Source organism: Heterodontus francisci, chromosome 9 (genome assembly GCF_036365525.1).
Source record: "Heterodontus francisci isolate sHetFra1 chromosome 9, sHetFra1.hap1, whole genome shotgun sequence".
In the NCBI taxonomy this organism is placed as follows: domain Eukaryota; kingdom Metazoa; phylum Chordata; class Chondrichthyes; order Heterodontiformes; family Heterodontidae; genus Heterodontus; species Heterodontus francisci.
This window is the reverse complement of record NC_090379.1, coordinates 76484178-76503597: the sequence shown is the minus strand read 5'-3', so window position 1 is coordinate 76503597 and position 19420 is coordinate 76484178. Positions and strand designations below refer to the sequence as shown.

The window sequence follows — 19420 nt, the reverse complement described above, 5'->3', positions numbered from 1 at the left end:
AATCTACTGAGCTCGTTGTTAATGATGGCGGTCTTCCGAGAATCGTTGATTTGTGTAAGGTCTTCCGACAGGCCAGGACACATAGTTCTGACGTTCCAGCTTGCAAAGCGAAGGGCTGGTACCTTCTTTCCTTTTTTCATGTTGTTTGGTGCGGTGTATCAGTCCACCTTTCGGGCAATGACCCTGAGCTCCAAGCACCCATTGAAGCAGGCAGACTGTGGCGGGACAGAACCTTATTGACCGGGGGCTGCCCGGTTTGAGGCGGGCAGTAGCTGTCCAGTGAGGTGCAATGACCTCTCCCACCGACAAAGGCAACCCGTGGCGCCCAGTTTCTACGCCAATTTATCTGGACTTATAACCTGTAACTGCTGCCTTCCGTGTTGTTTTAGTCGCTGTGAGGCAACTATGGAGTGACCTCTCAATGGCGCATGCCTGGGCAAATTTATGGAGGTTGAGAGTTGCCCAGTCGTCAAAACCCCCCTCTCGGCCTTTCTGGTGGGGTCCAAAGGAGTGCAGGACACGACGTTTGGCACCAGTATGGCTGCAGGAACTGCCGGAAACATGCCAAAGGTGACACATGACCGCCTACGGGGTTCCGCTCCGGATTATCTGTTAGGGTTTACTCCCTTAGCCTTGGTCTCTCCCGAGACGCCCACAAGGCAGTGGGGTTGTTGGGGCCCCTACACAGGTGTAGGATGGTGCCGGTGGGAGGAGGGGATGCAAGGGGGAGGGGTAGAGGGAGGGGGTGGGGTGCAGGGGAAGGGGGTGCGGGGTGAAGATGGTGCGAGGGGGGGGGCGGGTTGGGACGGGGTTGTGAGGGGGTGAGCTGAGAGGGTGGAGCAGGGAAGGGGATGGGGGTGGTGGAAGGGGGGTAAAGGGGGGGGGGGGGAGTGGGGGGGGGAAGCTGGTGCAGGTAATAAGCCATTTCCTCAGTGCCCACCATCGACGTCCGGAAAGCTCATCCACGTCCTTCGGGAGGTGAAGCATCATTTGGCAGACTTAGAGGTGATTACATTTGCTAAGGGTTTTTTTTTTGCAGTGGTTTAAATAAAGGCATGCAGCATTGCCGACAGTGCGCTGCAGATGCTCTCCGAGCCATCTCCCGAGGGCGCTTTGAGGTTGCGGCCGGGGGGGCCGTGCGTGGATTTTTTGGGTGTTCGGGGCACCTTTTCTCAGGACTTCTCTCGGGTCCCGCTGCTCCTTCTTCACCTCAATGGACTTACCGCACGCCGTGGCTGCAGACACTCTGGGCGGTGAAGACAGCAGGATCGGAGATTGAAGAATCGGCAGCTGTGCTCGTCAGTTTCATCCGGATCAATTTCATTGAGAAAACAAAGAGCAGGTGTGGCTGGGGGAGGGCAGTGGGCCCAGGTAACATACATTAAACTAACTGTTAGCCTTTAGATAGGGCTAAAATGAACTGATTTAAAGAGCCAGGGGAATTTAAACAGTTTAAGAGGGCAGATTGCGGGAGAAAACGTTAGGGATGGGAGCAGATGGCCATGGATAGAGTTGAACAGCAAGGGAGCTTCCTCGGGAGCTTCCAGCCCAGGAGCCATCTTGACGGCAGTGGTATAATGTTCGTGAATCTCTTCTGCACCCTATCCAGTCTTGCATCCTTCCTAAAGCAAGGCACCCAAAATTGGAATCAATATACTAACAAGAACCTAAATAATTTACATAGGCTTAGTATTACCTCTTTACTTCTGTACTCATATTTATAAAACCTAGAATTCCATAAACTGCGTTTTCAAGCAGCTTTATCAACTTGTCGTGCTATTTTTAAAGACTTGTATATCTGAACCTTCACATTTCTATGCTCCTTTAGAAGTTTTATTCTTAGGGTATATATCATTTAGTCTCCTTATTCTTCCTCCCAAGATGCACCATATCACATTTCTCTGCATTAAATTTGATGTGACACTTACCTGCTAAATCTACTAACCTGTCTAGGAACTATTCAGTCCTCTTCACAGCGAGCCACAGTCCTGATATTTTGATAATGACTCTATACCAGTCCAGATCATTTATACATACTGAAAAGACAGATACTGATTGTATGCATCCTTTAAAAGAAAAGCCCTGCCTAGAAGTGTTTTGGAAATTTGTACAAGATTTTTAGATAACTATTTCAAAAGGCTTTGGTTTAAACTAGGTGCATATTTCACAATCAGGTTACATTAAAGCTATACTTTACCTCCAACAATTATGTAGAAAGATGCCGTATTCACCCAAAGGACTTAAAAGAAAATGCAGTTACACCCTGAAGATAATTTTCTTTTATTTCCAAATCCCCTTTCTGAATAAATGATAAGAGGGACATAATTTCAACATAAATCTTATTTTACATAATTAGGACAATTAAGGATACTCTGGATTCCACAAAATACTATGAAAGCATTTCTGAAGCTATACAACTCAAGTAATGTAACAAACACTAATTTACAGGTACACCATTTAATATTTATTATATGCATTTTATATACATTACTTTTAAACAACTGTATTTTAGCTATGTGGTACAATATTAAAAATTTACTTAATCATGTATTGTAAAACAAAAACCTTACAAAACTCATCAGAACTCGCAAACTCATCAGAAATCTCTCTGTGGAAGACTAGAAAAAATACCTTATTGTATTAATCATGCATTACACAAACAAAATCTTTAGTTACACCATTAACTGAAGCACTTTGTAAAGCTGGGATAGCTAGACCAAACACAGCAGATTTCTGAATCTTGATTTGGCTATTTCAATATTCTATATTTAATCCAAAATAAAATCTTTTCACTCCAGATTTCACACAAATTCTTCAGTTACACGGGATTAGGGTCAAACCCCTAAAGCAAGTAATCTGACAGGAAATCCTGGGCTGTGATATAAACAGTGTTCCATTTTATACCTATATTTAGAGCTCTCTAGTCTTCTGGAGGAGTCCCAAGTCAGACAAAGATATACAGGGCCCATTAACACACACAAAACATGAAGAATATAAAGACCAACAGAAAAGTGAAATAAATAACAGTAGGCCAATAGCATTAAGATGGTTAACCCTTGATAAATAAACTTGTAAATACAGTAAGATGTACAAAATATCACATAGTGATAGGATGCTGCAATTTTTTTTTTAAAAGAGTTAATTATGGGTGCTAACCCTCTGTGTTTCATCTCAACACATTTTACAGTTTTCAATGATTTCACTTAACAGCTTTAATAGCGATGTTAAAATAGCATCCAAGTGGAAGGATTCACTGAGGATTTTGTTTTATTTAAGCTGGGCAAGGGAAGAATGCAGTTACATAATAGTGGGGCAGTGAGGGTGGTTTGGTTGGGTTTTAAGCCATTGAAACATTATAGTATTAACTTTGTTTGGAGCATTATTCTGACAGGAAAATTATACAAAAAGACTTATAAAAACTAGACATCCTGTCAAAAATTCTGTAAAACGAAGGCTAAAATATATTTAATTTCTGTTCCTTTTTAATGCTGAAAGTTGAGTAAAAGTATGTTTGGTGTTGGAAAACTGATAAAAGGAACTGAAGGATGACATTCTATGGTTTAGTTGTAAGCTCACTGCCCACCATTGCACCACAATCCCAACCATAAGGCAGAACACATGAGCCCAAAGTATTTACTGCTGTAAGAATAAATTCCACATGACTTTGAATACACCTACATGACAGTAAATTAGCTCAGTTCAAATCCAGTCAAGGCTACAAATACTGGTTTATTTCTTTTCTTTAATTACAGTTAAATGATTAGCCTGACATTATTCAAGGATTTGGTGATACTTGACCACTAAGCGCCTGCCTATGACAGTCTACCGGGAAGATCATTGCCCAGGCAGAACAGACTAGTACTTAGTGTTACATAATAACCGGGTAACTAATGGCAGTGAAGCAATTCCTGTTTGTTTCCAGCTCACCTACTATGATGGGGCAAACATATTTTAGCAATTGTTACACAAACACTTTGGCAAGGGCATCAGCTCCTGCACTAGCAATATATGCCTTTGATGGATGGAAGGCTACATCATAAATAGATTCATCACATTTCTTCCGATGAGCAGTAATTTCTTGAACACACGTCTTGCTATCCAAGTTCCACAGGCGAATCGAACAATCGTGACCTGATATGATTTAAAAAAAGTCAGCTTAATGTTTTGGTTATAAAGCAATGTTCAATGTCAATTACTGTCAATATTAAAAATCTAATTCCTTGCAGGCTTGTATGAAAATGCCGATCCTATTATAAGCAAAAGCCAAAGTAAAATATCTTGCATAGACATTTACAGCAACCAGCCACAATATTTAACAAACATTAACAGAACTGTAAAAATGAAATAGCTTTCGGAAACCATATGGATTTCTTGAATATTTTGGTGAGTTATTTAGACATTATTTTGGAAGTTTTAAAAATAGTCCAGGTGGATCAAATGAAAATACAACCTCTTGGCGATCAATTTGCTACAAACATTTAATTACAAAAAGCAGCTACATACTTCCAGACATCAAGTAGATTCCATTAGGATCCACTGCTAGGCTAGTAACAGCATCCAGGTGAGCAACCATAGCATGAATCAATTTACCTAAATAAATAAGCAAAGTATTTAGAGGTAAGCCAGAAGATTCTGTAACTTTATATTAATACTGTTCACAATTCTCAATAACTTGTTATTACTTACCCGTTTTATTATCAAAAAACTTAATATGCCGATCTTCATGAGCAGTGATGGTAACAGGCAATGTAGGATGGCTCACAACTCTATTAATCTGATTGGCTAAAGGAGAAGCTGTGAACACAAAACAAGGCGAAAACAGCTGAAAATCACTCTAGTCAAAAACAAAGTTACGATCATACCAAAACTGTGAAACAATTATTCTGCCATATCAGGAACTTGCTGATTTAAATTTTGATGAAATGGAAAAGGTAGATAACTTAATATTTTCAGAACCACAACCTTTTGATTAAATGCTGATGACTAGGTCCTAAGAATTTGAATTTTCTCCTTAAACCTCTCTGCATCTCTAGCCCCACTTTAAAACACTCCTTAAAACCTACCTCATTTTGGTCATCTGTCTGAATATCTCATGTGGCTCAATGTCAAATTGTGTTTGATAACGTTTCTGCAAAGCACCTTGGAACAGATAGTGCAACTTCTTGTTGCTTGTGTCAAGAGGTGATCATATTTCTCCATCTCTGGGGAGCCATGGTGGCTGGTGTGATGTCTTATACATTAGTCTTACTTTTTTGTAGGTTTTGACTGGAAGGAGAAGGGCCATCTAAAGTTGGGTTGCTTTTTATGTGAGCATGTACAGTAAACACTGACGTAATGATAAAATGGCTGCAGAAGGTGAATTACTCAAAAGAAATGCATGAGGTGTCAACATATTCCAAGATAGCTATCAGCATGGATTTGAAAGAATTTTTAGTTTTTTTTTTAGTTTTAGAGATACAGCACTGAAACAGGCCCTTCGGCCCACCGAGTCTGTGCCGACCAACAACCACCCATTTATACTAATCCTACATTAATCCCATATTCCTACCACATCCCCACCTGTCCCTATATTTCCCTACCACCTACCTATACTAGGGGCAATTTATAATGGCCAATTTACCTATCAACCTGCAAGTCTTTGGCATGTGGGAGGAAACCGGAGCACCCGGAGGAAACTCACGCAGACACAGGGAGAACTTGCAAACTCCACACAGGCAGTACCCAGAATTGAACCCGGGTCGCTGGAGCTGTGAGGCTGCGGTGCTAACCACTGTGCCACTGTGCAGAATTAAACAAAATACAAATTCAACTGAATCTTTGACGGGTAACTATCTTCTTTCATTGACATCTATCTTCAAGAAATTCTGGTATTAGCACCCAGAAACTGTTGCTTTCACGGTCACTGCTATTTTTAAAGTCTCTCAGTAATGGATCCTGCAAGCAACTAATGCATTCTAAAATTAAAAATAGCAATACTGTAAAGGATATAGATAGTGAATGAAGCACACTGACACTAGGACAAAGCAAACTAGCTATATTGGCCAGACCACTGGAGAAAGCTATGCTTCTGCACAGGGATAGAAGGAAAACTAGCAAGTTACCCATGCCTCTTTCCACTCCTCCCAGAAGTTGTACTGGCCTAGATCCAGGCCATCTGCCCACCATTTTTTTCAGGGAATGGTATATGATGTGAAATCTAAATTTATTTGTGAGGTGGAGGAGTGAAGAGAGAACAAAAATAATTAACTGGTTATTTAAAATGTGCTAGATTGTCTTTAACTCCTGTGGATAAATGCATAATTTAGCTGTGGTATTTGCAAGGAGTGTAAAAGTGTATCAGTTGTTACCAACTTGAAAACAACACTTCTTCTTCTACCATGATCATGCTATACAGAAATTTTTCCTTGATTAAAGATGAACACAGATTTAACACTTACCTTGCAAGTGTCAGTAAACAGAAAGTTATTTATTCAGCTTGGTAGAAATAAAATGTAAGCCCAAATAAATCCCTTAAGCACAAAATTATCATCTTAAACTGCAATAAAGATCTAAGGATCACCTCTTTCGTCTTTTTAAAAACATTCATTTAAAATAAAAATGAAATTTCAATACATTACCTACTCAAATTTATACATGATTAAATCAGCTTCACTGTACAAGTTGTACTACAGGTGATCCATTTATTATGCATTTGACTGTATCGGAGAAATCAGATTACAGACGTTTTAGAGACATCTTTATTCTTCAATTAGAAATATAATTTGTATACCACTAAAATATGCACAATGGCCAATAAGGAAAACTACAAGAGTAACCCATGCCTTAAAGAAATGAGTATGTTGTTATGGTGTCGCTCAAGAATCCTCCCTTTCCAGAAAAGAGCTGTGGATCTCAATGCAACATCGCACAACAGGTAGAAGATTGGACCTGGTAGCAGATCAAATTTCCTTTGTTTATTATTGTAGGTTTTATTAGTTAAAAAAGATCTTGTGAATGGTCATAAGAATTTTGCACACTGAAGACAAAAGTCTTGCTTTAGGAGCCTTGCATTGTTCAAGTCAGGGCAAGGGAGGAACAACAAAGAAAAATGAATTAGAAAGTTGCCCTTCCAGATGATTCAGAAGCTCATGGAACACAGAGGTGAAACTGACATGGTGAGGTATATCTGCATGGCATTGAGCAACCACGACTTCCTTGGCCAGTAAAAAGTCATGAGAATGGTTGTTAATCGTATTGTTCATAGTTTCTCTAGTAATCTAGGGTTAAAGGGAAGCAGAGTGGTTGCGCATAAGAGCCTACTCTGTCAAAATAACATAAAATATTAAGAGTTCACCTGTGGAAAAGAAGAAAGGAACTCAGAACTGTGTTGGAGTATGTCACAAACCGACATATTTCCAGAAAGCCAATCTGTGATGATAAAGTCCTACTTGTGAAAGTACCCTACACAATTTGTCCCCATTAGAATCAGGTACTAGAGACCAACTAGTAATTGTGCAACTAGACCCCAGCAGGCATCAACTTCTTCAGGGAGGAAGGATGAGATCTTGAATGTACATCTTAAGTTATATATCATTCCAACATGAGACACTTAAGTGCCTGTTAAGGGCCAGGAATGCATGAACATTTCTCGACTTTATTTTAATATCTGATCAATCAAAAAAAAGCATCCACAGTAAAAAGATACCACTGCAAGAAGCTAGATTTGATGTGAGGAAATAACAGAGTGAACTATTAGGGAGAGAACTGATGCCATGCAGAAATAAATCTCCTTGTATGTAATATGAGAATGGAGTATCAGAAGCACACCCCTACATCAAATTGTCACTGTGTTCAGAACATTTTAAGAGTCAGGTGGGGAGGAGTGAGATAGGAGAAAGAGGGAATGGAAGAAGTTGCTCTTGTGATTCTCATCATTGGATACCAAGTAGTAAGCTGAATAATGGATAACTTCACCAAAATTTATTTTTTGCAATGAACAGACTTAAAACAAAATTTTCAAGAACTTATTTTCATGCAACTCACCGGCATCAACCTGCGATGCCAGCATCACCAAAGGTTGAGAAGTTTCCATATCATAAATGACTGTGTTGCCACTATTAAAGGAACCCAAAATATGTGCAGGATCAGCACCTACAAAGTCAACTGATGTGGGGATCCCATTTTCTGAAAGATGATTTAAAACAAGTTAAACATATATTTTATAATCTTCATATGTTATCTTCATTAAGAAATATTAACTGGGGGATTTAATGGTGCTGTGGGTTAGACATTGACCTTTTACCAGAGACTAAAGTTCAAACCCAACCCAGAATGAAGAGGTGTGTCTGCTTACTCTAAGGATCCCACTTGAAATGAAATTGAATAATCTCAATCGAGTTCCAAGTGGGCATGGAGACACAGCATGAAACTGTCTCTGATTTTGCATTAAATTGACATCTAGATTGTTAAAACTGAGAGCCTACAGGATGGCTGTTGGGGAAAATGGAAAATATCTTGTTGATACTAGGACTACTCAGGTACATTATTCAAAGCAGGCACAGCTTTACTCTGCATCAAACCATTCTTTAACTGATAAGGAAGTGCTTGATGCCAATATTGCAGGCCCACTTATGAGCACTATGTTCAGATAAAGGAAATCTAGCTGGAATACATTTAAATTTGAATGTTTGGTATTTTGTCTGTAGACATGTCCATCAGGTTGACCACCAATATATGATTTACTTTTGGATCTCACCTCATGAATGTACCACTTCTCCATCCTAAGAGGTGGGAGAAGGAGTGGTGATACGCAGCGATGAGTTGCAACAAAAAATGGGCTAAATGCATGAGTGTCGTGGCCCTTTCTTATTCCAAGTGCAGACCATAACAAATGAAAATAGCCCTGAACACCACAAATATACTGTGACGGCAAGATGTCTCCATCACACAAACCTTCAGTAATTACTCCATCATTTCAATTAACATTGTTAAGTTTGTTTTACTAGATATACTTTGTCAGCACAGGGCAAATACTCTGATTGGATTTCACTGTGTTAACTTTACATGTAAACTAATCAGCAACAGCATCTGGCTCATTCTCATTTAACTAAAAATCCTTACAACTTTTTTTAAAACATAGAATTTACAGAATACATTTACTTTTCTGGGTCCAGCTGTCAAATTGTTCCTCTTCTTGTAAAACACAATTTCAGCCTACTAATTTCCTTTCACAATTGATCCAACCCAAGCAAAATGTTTAAAAATTGTACTTATATTTTTGTATTTCTAATGATACAAAGGCTCAGCATTACAAAAGAATATCTATCAAATCTAATAGCTGGAAACATTTCGATACTTACCCCTTTCTACATTGTAAGTACTGAGGCAAGGTGACTTCTCAGTTGGGTTCCATAACCGAATAGTGCCATCTGCTGAACAAGACAGCAACCGGTTCTTTATACCACTAAATGAAAGACCCCATACTGCATCTGTGTGAGCTGCCAGTGCATTTAATATGACACTTGGATCTGCAGACCAATATGAAACAAAAGAGTTAACTTGGAGGCGCTCAGAGTTCTTTAACATTTCCTGATACTAACATGTATCCAACTGCACACACAACAGTCTCCAGTAGAATTTCAAGCGAAAATCAAGAAGTTGAATTAAAGCCAGCCTTTGGGAGAAAAACTCACATGGCTCATCATCTCAACCTTGATGCATATTACTAATTTGTAAAGTCCTCAATATAGTACAATATACAGAAATTTGTTAGTGCATATTGTTTCTTTTGGTAGTGTTGTGACAGATGGCAGGTTTTTGCGATTTAATCAGGTGATTTGACAGCTAGTGACATCTTAGTATGTGATTTCACAAGCAGTAAAATTGGATTTATATAATTGCCATGCATCAATTTACAACTGTATAGATTTTATATTAAAGGCGACCAAAAATAAAATTCATTGACAAAATAAATTTTCAAATCACTGGTAACAAATAACGAAAAATATAAAGAAAAAGTTTTTTTTTTACATTTATTATTTTTTCCTTTTAGTAACCCCTATTCCAATGCATCTCTTCCAGACGGCTTATCAATGCTCTTCTAAAACTGGCAGGGCAGTCTGCGTAGATAGGTAAACCTTTCTTTAATATAGAGGAACACCTTCCATTTCTCAAGACAAGTTTACAAAATTGTGCGCAAAAATCATAAGCACAAACTATGTTCGACCAATCATCAGGAACAGCGGCATAGTCATTATGTTACTGGACTAGTAATCCAGAGGGCCTTGATCTGGAGCCAGGAGTTCAAATCCCAGCTGGGAAACTTGAAACAGTTAAATAAATTTGGTATAAAAAGTTACTGTCAACAATGGTGACCATGTAACAACCAGATTGTCATAAAAACCCATCTAGTTCACTAATGTCCTTTAGAGACGCAAATCTGTTGTCCTTATCCAGTCTGGCCCGTATGTGGCTCCAGATTCAAAGCTATGCGGCTGACTCTTAACTGCCCTCTGAAATGGCCGAGCACCCCATTCAGTTGTCATGAAGGTGGCTCACCACCACCTTCTCAAGTACGGGCAATAAAAGCTGGCTTTGTTAGTGACAACCATATCCTGTGAATGAATAAAAGTCATTATTTACTAAATAAAGAACTAAGTTGCATCAAAGTCATACTTTTTGGGCAGGGGTGTCCATACAGTTTGGACACAAAAGATCTTTAAACGCTGACTGACAATTAACTTCCCTTCTTGGAATGCTTACTTCACCCATTATATATGGAGGGAAATGAATGAATAAATTACATACACTGCTGATACGAACATAGGAATTAGGAGCAGGAGTAGGCCACTCAGCCCTTTCAGCCTGCTCCGCCATTCAATATTATGGCTGATTTAATTGCAACCTCGATTCCACATTCCCACCTACCCACGTTAACCTTTCACCCGCTTGCTTATCAAGAATCTATCTACCTCTGCGTAAAATATTTTAAGATTCTGCTTCCATTGCTTTTAGAGGAAGAAAGCTCCCAAGACTCATGACCCTCACAGAAAAAATTTCTCCCCAGCTCTGTGGGACAGTATCGTATGCGAATGCTTAAAAGGTTTTGACACACTTTTATATATTATGGAGGAAAGAGTTATTAAGTAATGTTTAAAATCAAAGTGCTGAAGTTAAAAATTTTAGAACACAAGAAACAATTTTGTGGAATTGCAAAAATGAATAAAATCATTAACCCACAGCCTACTGAATACGTGAAGTGCAAGCAGCAATTTTCAAAATGTATTTTTCATTCAGTACCTACCATACGTATCATATGGATCAACATTGGGACTGGGCATGTTCCAGCATCGTATCGTTGCATCAATTCCACCACTGAAACAGTGCTCGCCATTAGAACTGATAGCCAAAGACAGTACAGGTCCACTGGACACAATAGGAATCAGAAAAATAATTATGTAATAAGGCAAGTTAACATTACTAATATTTCAGTGTAATTAAAAATAACTGTTGACTAAATAATATTGAACGACTCTAAAAGGCACTGAACTTCTAACTGGAATTCTAAGAAATTTTTAGGTTTTCAAAATATCCTACGAACACAATTACAAATGAAATAATTTACTCCATTTTTCTGCAAACTTCTGTAAGTATTTCATTATGCATTGTTGAATACTCTCATTATAAAATAAACCATATAATGATAAATCTGATGTTACTTACATATGGGCTCTGAATGTATAAATTGGCTCCACATCTAATGAAGTACTCCTGAAAGAGCAGAATTGTTATATCTGAATATTATTCAGCTTCATTGCTGCAGCTACAGTAGGCTGAAGTTGTTTCCTGCACTTGTTTTCTATTTGCATATTATAGATATGCAGAACTATGGAGAATTGCCAGTTACAATTCCCAAAGCAACTGAGATCATAGCAGAACTAAATCAACATTACTATGAAAATGTATGCTAAGATAAAAGCATGCAACAGAAAATACTGTTGTATCTCAGAACTTACAAATTTTTTACCTGTTTGGAGTAAGAACAAGTTAAAAAGTTTAATAGTTTGAAATAACACACCATGAATAAGGTTTCCTCTGTGCACTGTGTGTAAAATTTTTAAACTCATTTATACTGAAACAGTTTTAAATTTTGCTAAACAGGGCACATTGAGCAAGCCTTCCTTCCATGTAGCAGTAAACAATAAAAGCCATGATTCATCTTTCACTTTTCTCTGGTAAATGAGCACTTGCGCAGTTGGCTTTATATACAGTCATTTATATGTCCATTTTGTTCGTCGTAATTTCTTTGGAGTAATTCCCTTTTAAAATCTTTGTCTATGTTTCTCCCAAGCTCTACCCAGAGGTATCCTTTCCTCCTTTGGTCTCTGCACTGAGCGACTTCTCATCCTAAGTGATTTTAACCTTCACCTTAACTCCCCTTGTTTTAATTTGGATTCATCGCCTCCTGTCATCCCTAAATTACCTCTATATCAATTCTACTACCCATATTAACAGCCACCCCTCAACCTCGATAACGACCGTGGCCTCTTACCCCTGTGGTTGTGATCACCGATAAGACCATCTCCAACCAATTCCTTGTGTCCCTCATCACTCATCAGTCCACTCCCTTCCAATTCCACTTCCATACCCGCCCTGGAAAAAACTCTTGCCCCCCCACCTCATGCCGTCCATGAGACCCACCTCATGTTTGGCTTCAATCTCACTACAACAGAAACATATATTTATATAGCGCCTTTAACATAAATAAAATGTCCCAAGTCACTTTACAGGATCATTATAAAACAAAATTTGACAGTCACACAAAGAGATATTAGGGCAAAAGACCAAAAGCTTGGCCAAAGAGGTAGGTTTTAAGGAGGGTCTTCAAGGAGGAACGTGAGGTAGTGAGGCAGAGGGGTTTAGGGAAGGAATTGCAGAGCAGGGCAGCTGAAGGCACAGCCACCAGTGGTGGAGCAATTAAACAGCTAACCAACAAAATTCTTCTCCAGACCTTCATGCAAGCCGTATTGTAAATGATTCCCTTGCCTCAGGTGTATACCCCTCCCTTTCCAAACCACTGCCATCAACCTTTCCTTAAAAGACCTGCTGTCTCTTCATCCTTGCAAACTGGCACCTCCATTTCCTTTCCAAAGTCCTTGAATGTGTTGTCATCTCCCAAATCTGTTCCATTTTCCCAGCAACCTTCCCATTAGGTTTCCAGCCATGCCGCAATACTGAAATGGGCTTAACCAAACTCGCAAATGACACTTGCTGTGACTGAGATCCTGGTGCATTATCCGCCTTGTTCGCTTCAACATCTCTGCAGCCTTTGACACAGTCAACCACACCGCTCTCCTTCAACACCTCTCCTCTGCTGTCCAGCTCTGAGAGACTGACCACATCTATTTCACTCTGACCTATCCCTTACAGCCAGAGCATCACCAGCAATGGCTTCTCTTCCTGACTGTTAGTTCTAGAGTCTTGCAAGGATCTATTCTTGGACACCACTTCTTCCTCAACAACGCGCTGGCTCCTTGGCAACATCAACTTCCATCATACACTGAAACCAAACTTCACCTCTTCATCACCTCTCTTGACCCCACCAATGCCTCAGACTGCTTCTCTGGTATTAATTCTTTGATGAGCTATAAGTTCCTCCAGTTAATCATTGGGAAGATCACAGCCATGGCCTTCAGCCTACTTATCACTAACTCTGTACCCTTACCACTGGCTCTATCTTCATCCCTAGCCACTTTTTTAGATTTATATTGATCTGCTCAAGGGCAGGTCCTCTGCTCATTTCTCCATGCCTCTCTGTCATGTGCATTCTGCTTCAGTTGCTTGTCGTAGCCTCCAATTTTCATCATTCTCTTTCTCATTCTTGGCCTACATCCCTCTAATTCAATCATCTCCTTCAGCAGGCTCTCATGCCTCACAATATGGCCAATCCTACCTTGTTGCCTATTAGAACCACGGAACCATAGAAACACTACGGCACAGAAGGAGGCCATTCAGTCCATCATGTCTCCGCCAGACAAAAAAAAACTAGCCACCTGATCTAATCACCTTCCAGCACCTGGTCCGTAGCCTTGCAGGTTACAGCACTTCTCCACCATCCTGAGAACTACTTCATTGCTCTTGCATCCTCTCTAAGTGACCCACTCCATCCTTCTCAGAAATCACATTTCATAAATTTCCAGTCTTTGGATATCCATTTTTCTCAAGGTCCACATTTCAGCCCCGTACAACAAGACACTCCAAATCACAGTCTTGATAATTCTCTCAAGATCTCTACTCATTCCTATACTGAGAAATTCTTAATGTTTGGAGAATGCATTCTTTGTCATTGCTATTCCAGCTCTGATTTCTATATGACAGCAACCATCGTCTGACAAAATGCTTCCCAGAAACTTAAATTGGGTACAATTTATGTACCCTGGCCACTGTCACAGGTTAAACCAGAATATTTGCAATCTCAGTATACTATTCAACCCTTAGCTGAACTTCCAACCCCATATCCTCTCCATTATAAAGACTTCCCATTTCTACCACCACAACACTGGGCTTTACATCAGCGCACGTGTCATTGAAACTCTGTTCCATGTCTCTGTCATTTCCAGACTTTACTATTCCAATGCTCTCCTGGTCAGCATCCATGGGCACGTTCTTTGTTGTCTTCCACTGTAGACACTACTGCTAAAATATCCCTCTGGTGGTATTATCGCAAAAATTACAGCCAGTTGTTTTTTTTTTATTATTGCTGTAATTTTGCAATAATCGTTGGGGGAGGACTGTGGTCTTTGCTTGATCTTGCAGGTCAGACATCCTCCCTCACCTACTCACTTGACTTCTCACTGCTCACTCTTGCCTAGCTTGCTGGAAGCAGAGAGCTCTGGGGCCTAGGCCCAAGACATATATGCAAACTTGAGACGACAAAACAAAACATGCATCACATCTTTACCCCTTCAGTGGTGAAAGAGACAAGATTATTATGCAGCTATTATAGTATCAGAGTCCCAATGCACCAGATCTCTTGGGAAGTGAGAGGAAAAGAACCAAGTTAAACACATATAGAAAGAGGCACTAGAGTCAGAAGAAACAGAAGAACAAAAAGACCTGAAAATGAGCTCGGACAAGAGTCTAAGTCACAGTACCTGAAAAAGTATACAAGGAGAATGGAGAGAGATAACAGGAAAACAGAATGAAGAAGAAAAAAGTGAGACATTTTACATGTGGGAAACAAACAGAATTAAGACTCTTGATGCAGATACATCAAGAAATTAGAAAGGCAAATGGCACATTGACTTTTATTGCAAGGGGACTGGAGTACAACAACAAAGTCTGGCTACAATTGTATAGGGCTTTGGTGAGACCACACCTAGAGTAGTATGTGCAGTTTTGGCCTCCATATCTAAGGAAGGGTATACTTGCCTTGGAGGCAGTACAGCAAAGGTTCACTAGACTTGTTTCCTGAGATGAGATGCGTTGTCCTATGACGACAGGCTGGTCAAACTGGGCCTATACTCTCTGGAATTTAGAAGAATGATGAGAGGTGATCTCATTGAAACGTACAGGATTCTGAAGGGACAGGGAGTTCTGATGAAGGGTCACTGACCTGAAACGTTAACTCTGCTTCTCTCTCCACAGATGGTGCTAGACCTGCTGAGTATTTCCAGCATTTCTTGTTTTTATTTCAGATTTCCAGCATCTGCAGTATTTTGCTTTTATTAAGATTCTGAAGGGGCTTGACAGGGTAGACACTGAGAAGTTGTTTTCCCTGGCTAGAGAATCTAGAACCTGGGGGCACAACCTCAGGATAGGGGTTTAATCATTTGGGACTGAGATGGGGAGAAATTTCTTCACTCAGAGAGGGTTGTGAATCTTTGTAAATCTCTACTCCAGAGGGTTGTGGACACTTCATCATTGAATATATTCACGGCTGGGATAGATCTCTCAGGGACATGGGGAGCGGGTGGGAAGGTGAAGTTGAGGCAGATCAGCCATGATCACAACGAATAGGAGCAGGCTCAAGGAGCCACATGATCTACTCCAGATCCTATTTCTTTTGTTCTTATTTTTGTATGTACAAATTGGCAACTAGTTTTTTTTTAAAACTTGCATTTATATAGCATCTTTTGCAACCTCAGGATGCTTTACAGGCAATGAAGTACTTCTGAAGTGTAGTCAGAATTGCAATGTAGGAAACAAGGCAGCCAATTTGCACATAGCAAGGTCCCTTAAACAGTAAAGTGATAATGACCAGATAATCTGTCTTAGAGATGTTGGTTAAGGGATAAATATTGGCCAGGAACCTGGGAGAACTATTCGGTTCTTCTTTGAAATAATGCCACGGGATCTTTCACATTGACTGAGGGGGCAGACAGGGGGTTTGGTTTAACATCTCATTCAAAGGATGGCATCGGACAGTGCAGCGCTCCTTCAGTATTATACTGAAGTGTCAGCTTAGATTATGTGCTCAAGTCTCTGGACCCACAAACTTCTGACTCAGACGTGAGAATGCTACCACTGAGGCATGGCTGACACCTGAACTTTTAAACTAAATATTACTCCATTTTGGTAATTACTTGTGTAGAAGGAGGGAGTAAGATAAGCATGATGTTGGGTGAAGTTATTGCCCAACAATGTACTTTGGGGCTCGCTCAACTTGGTAGCGTGTGAGAGAGACAGAGAGATTGATTTTGCCAAAGTAGAAGAAAGAGACCATGTTGATAAAAGATAAGGATTGAGGAACTGAGACACAGTAACATGGAGAGGGCCAAGTAGAACGAAACTAGCATAAAATGTGATTTGGAGAGAGAAAATGAACAGTACATTTGAACACGACAAGACAGGCAAGGAGAATAAAATGGACAGAACAAGGTGACAGTTCTACAGAGGATTAATGGGAAGAAAAGTCCACGGAAATATTTTTGTTATCTTTGCTATGGAAGAAAATATTAGCAAGAGAAATTTGATGGACATTTTTTCTTACTAGTGTGGACTATCTCAAGTTAGGTTTCATTCCCTGCTGGACTAATCTTAAAATATGAAAATTTGATGACATATTGCAAAGATCCATATGTCTTGCTTAATAATGTATATAAAAAAACATATTAACTAATCTTAATATTTTTGCATACTGCCAACTAGTTTAAAAAAAAGACTTGCATTTACATAGTGCCTTTTATAACCTTGGGATGTTCCAAAACTCTTTACAGTCAATTAAGTACTTTTGAAGTATAGTCATTGTTGTAATGTAGGAAACGGCAGCCAATTTGCATACAGCAAGGTCCCTCAAACAGCAACGTGATAATGACCAAATAATCTGTCTTAGTGACGTTGGTTGAGGATAAATATTAGCCAGGACACTGGGGACAACTACCATACTCTTAAAAAGTGCCATGGGATTCTTTAAGTCCACTTAAGATAAAATACATAGTTTTGGTTTAACATCTCATCTGAAGGATGGCACCTCCAACAACGTAGCACTCCCTCAATAGGGTACTGAAATGCAAGTCTAGAGTTTGTCCTCAGGTACCTGGAGTGAGACTTGAACCAGCAAACTTCTGACTCGGGGCGACAGTGGTACCGCTGAACCACAGTTGTAACCTGAATTTTAAAACTAAATGTTTATTCCATTTAGGTAATTACTTGTGCAGAAGGGTAGTGCAGTCAGATAAGCACTACAGTAATGTAGGGAACACAGCAGCAATTTGCACACCAGAGGTTGGTGTCCAGGCATCAGCTATGGTTCAGTGATGACACTCTCAATCCTCAATCAGTACTTTCTGGGTTCAAGTCCCACTCTAGAGACTGATCACAAAATCTAGGCTGACACTTCAGTGCAGTACACAGGGAGTGCTCAACTGTCAAAGATGCCATCCATCAAATGATTAAACCAAAATTAAACCAAAACTCTGTCTGCCCTCTCAAGTGGACGTAAAGATCCCATGGCTATTTTAACCTTCATATTTAAGCTCATTAGATTCTGAAGCTTCACAACAACTTATCAGCTGTCTGGCAATTCATAGCTGTTGTGGATATAAAATCAAATGCAGGAGCTCCCACAAACTCACTTGTCTGAGACAGAGGTTTAAGATATTGGTTTCACAGCTGGGTAGAGGTCTGGAGATAGGTCAAATCCACCACCTCTAAGGAAGGATTAACAGATAAATGAATCAACATGCTCTACTTCAATCATAAATGCCTCTGACTGGTCAAACAGCAAACCTAGAAATCAAGCAATAAATTGCCCAATCTTCCAGTATGTGGTGATAGACAGCAGTTAAGAAGGGGAGGAGAAAATGAAACAGAAAGGCTGAATTACAGAACTAATTTCAGCAACTCGGGAAGAAAAATTACAGCACTTTTAGACATCTTTAAAAGTTCTGAATAGTATGTAAGCTGTCAAGTAACATTACTATCAACCAATCAAATAATCTCCAACTCTCAATTGAGTACTTAGCAGTAAAAAAATTCTTGTCAGAAGTAAGTCAATGTTGCAACAATTGAAGACTCTTCCCTTGGAGGCTTGTCACTGACAATCCCTACTTCTTTGAAACATCATCCAGAATGTACTCAGGAATAAACATTTAGATTTTAAAAAAAGCAAAAAAAAAAAAACAATTTTTGACAGCTCCACTAATGGCACACTGGTTTCATCCAATAAGCAACAGAATAATATGGATGAGCGAGTTCCTTGGATTCAATATCTAGTATATACGGAATTAGCTACAATCAACTTCAGAACCCATGAATTTGGCATCCAGGCATCTCTACTAAAATGCCTGTGTTTTGATATCAAGCGGCAACTGAACAGGGTTCAGCAGTGCTAACCCTTTCCCCACTTCACAGTTAAATTGCATATTAATACCGAATGCCAAGGATTAATGTAAATAATGGCGACCTGGACTCACTAAAGGAGAGGATGGATGAAATTTCACAAGAGGAAACAAAATGTTTGGAACCAATTTGAGACAACGGAAGAAAATAAGGAACAGAGCATGTCAAGCTAAACAACTGGGAACAACGGCATTTAACTATGAGTGAAACGAATTAAATGAAAATGATCCAAAGTGCAAGGGTGAAAAAATCCTGATAAACGGGATAACAGCAAATAAAGCATAAAAGAGTAAGAAACAAATCAAGCATGACAGCAAAAACTAAACACAAAACATAAGTGAAGAAATATTTATCATGTTTGAAGTCATTTCATCATATTTTAGGCTCCTGAACACTATATACAGAATTGCAGAGTCTCTTAATTCTTGCAATTTAAGCAAGATTCCTTCTCAAGAATTGTGTTCGAAATGAAAGTAGATCCTCGCATCTACATTTTATGGAAGTAATTTATAAAATTATGGAGGTTGGATAGAATTTTTTTTAGATTGATTTTATTTTGAATGAAGCCCAGTTCAGAATAAGTCTCCATGTCAAATTGTGC

General features: G+C 39.4%; 1 protein-coding gene across 4 annotated transcripts in view; it reads right to left on the bottom strand.

Moving 5' to 3' along the window:
- Nucleotides 1-2266: 2266 nt before the first annotated feature.
- The window catches only part of strn3 (striatin, calmodulin binding protein 3), a 207807-nt gene continuing 190653 nt past the window's right edge, over nucleotides 2267-19420 (bottom strand). For 3 of the 4 annotated variants that reach the window (XM_068039354.1, XM_068039356.1, XM_068039357.1), the window contains 7 exons: nucleotides 11701-11748; nucleotides 11282-11403; nucleotides 9339-9506; nucleotides 8023-8163; nucleotides 4687-4794; nucleotides 4504-4590; nucleotides 2267-4131 (listed from right to left, as the gene is read on the bottom strand). In XM_068039354.1, the coding sequence (XP_067895455.1) occupies nucleotides 3962-4131; nucleotides 4504-4590; nucleotides 4687-4794; nucleotides 8023-8163; nucleotides 9339-9506; nucleotides 11282-11403; nucleotides 11701-11748 (844 nt within the window). In that variant the 3' untranslated portion in view covers nucleotides 2267-3961. The remainder of the gene's footprint in view (nucleotides 4132-4503; nucleotides 4591-4686; nucleotides 4795-8022; nucleotides 8164-9338; nucleotides 9507-11281; nucleotides 11404-11700; nucleotides 11749-19420) is intronic. The other variant, XM_068039355.1, reaches the window with a different exon arrangement.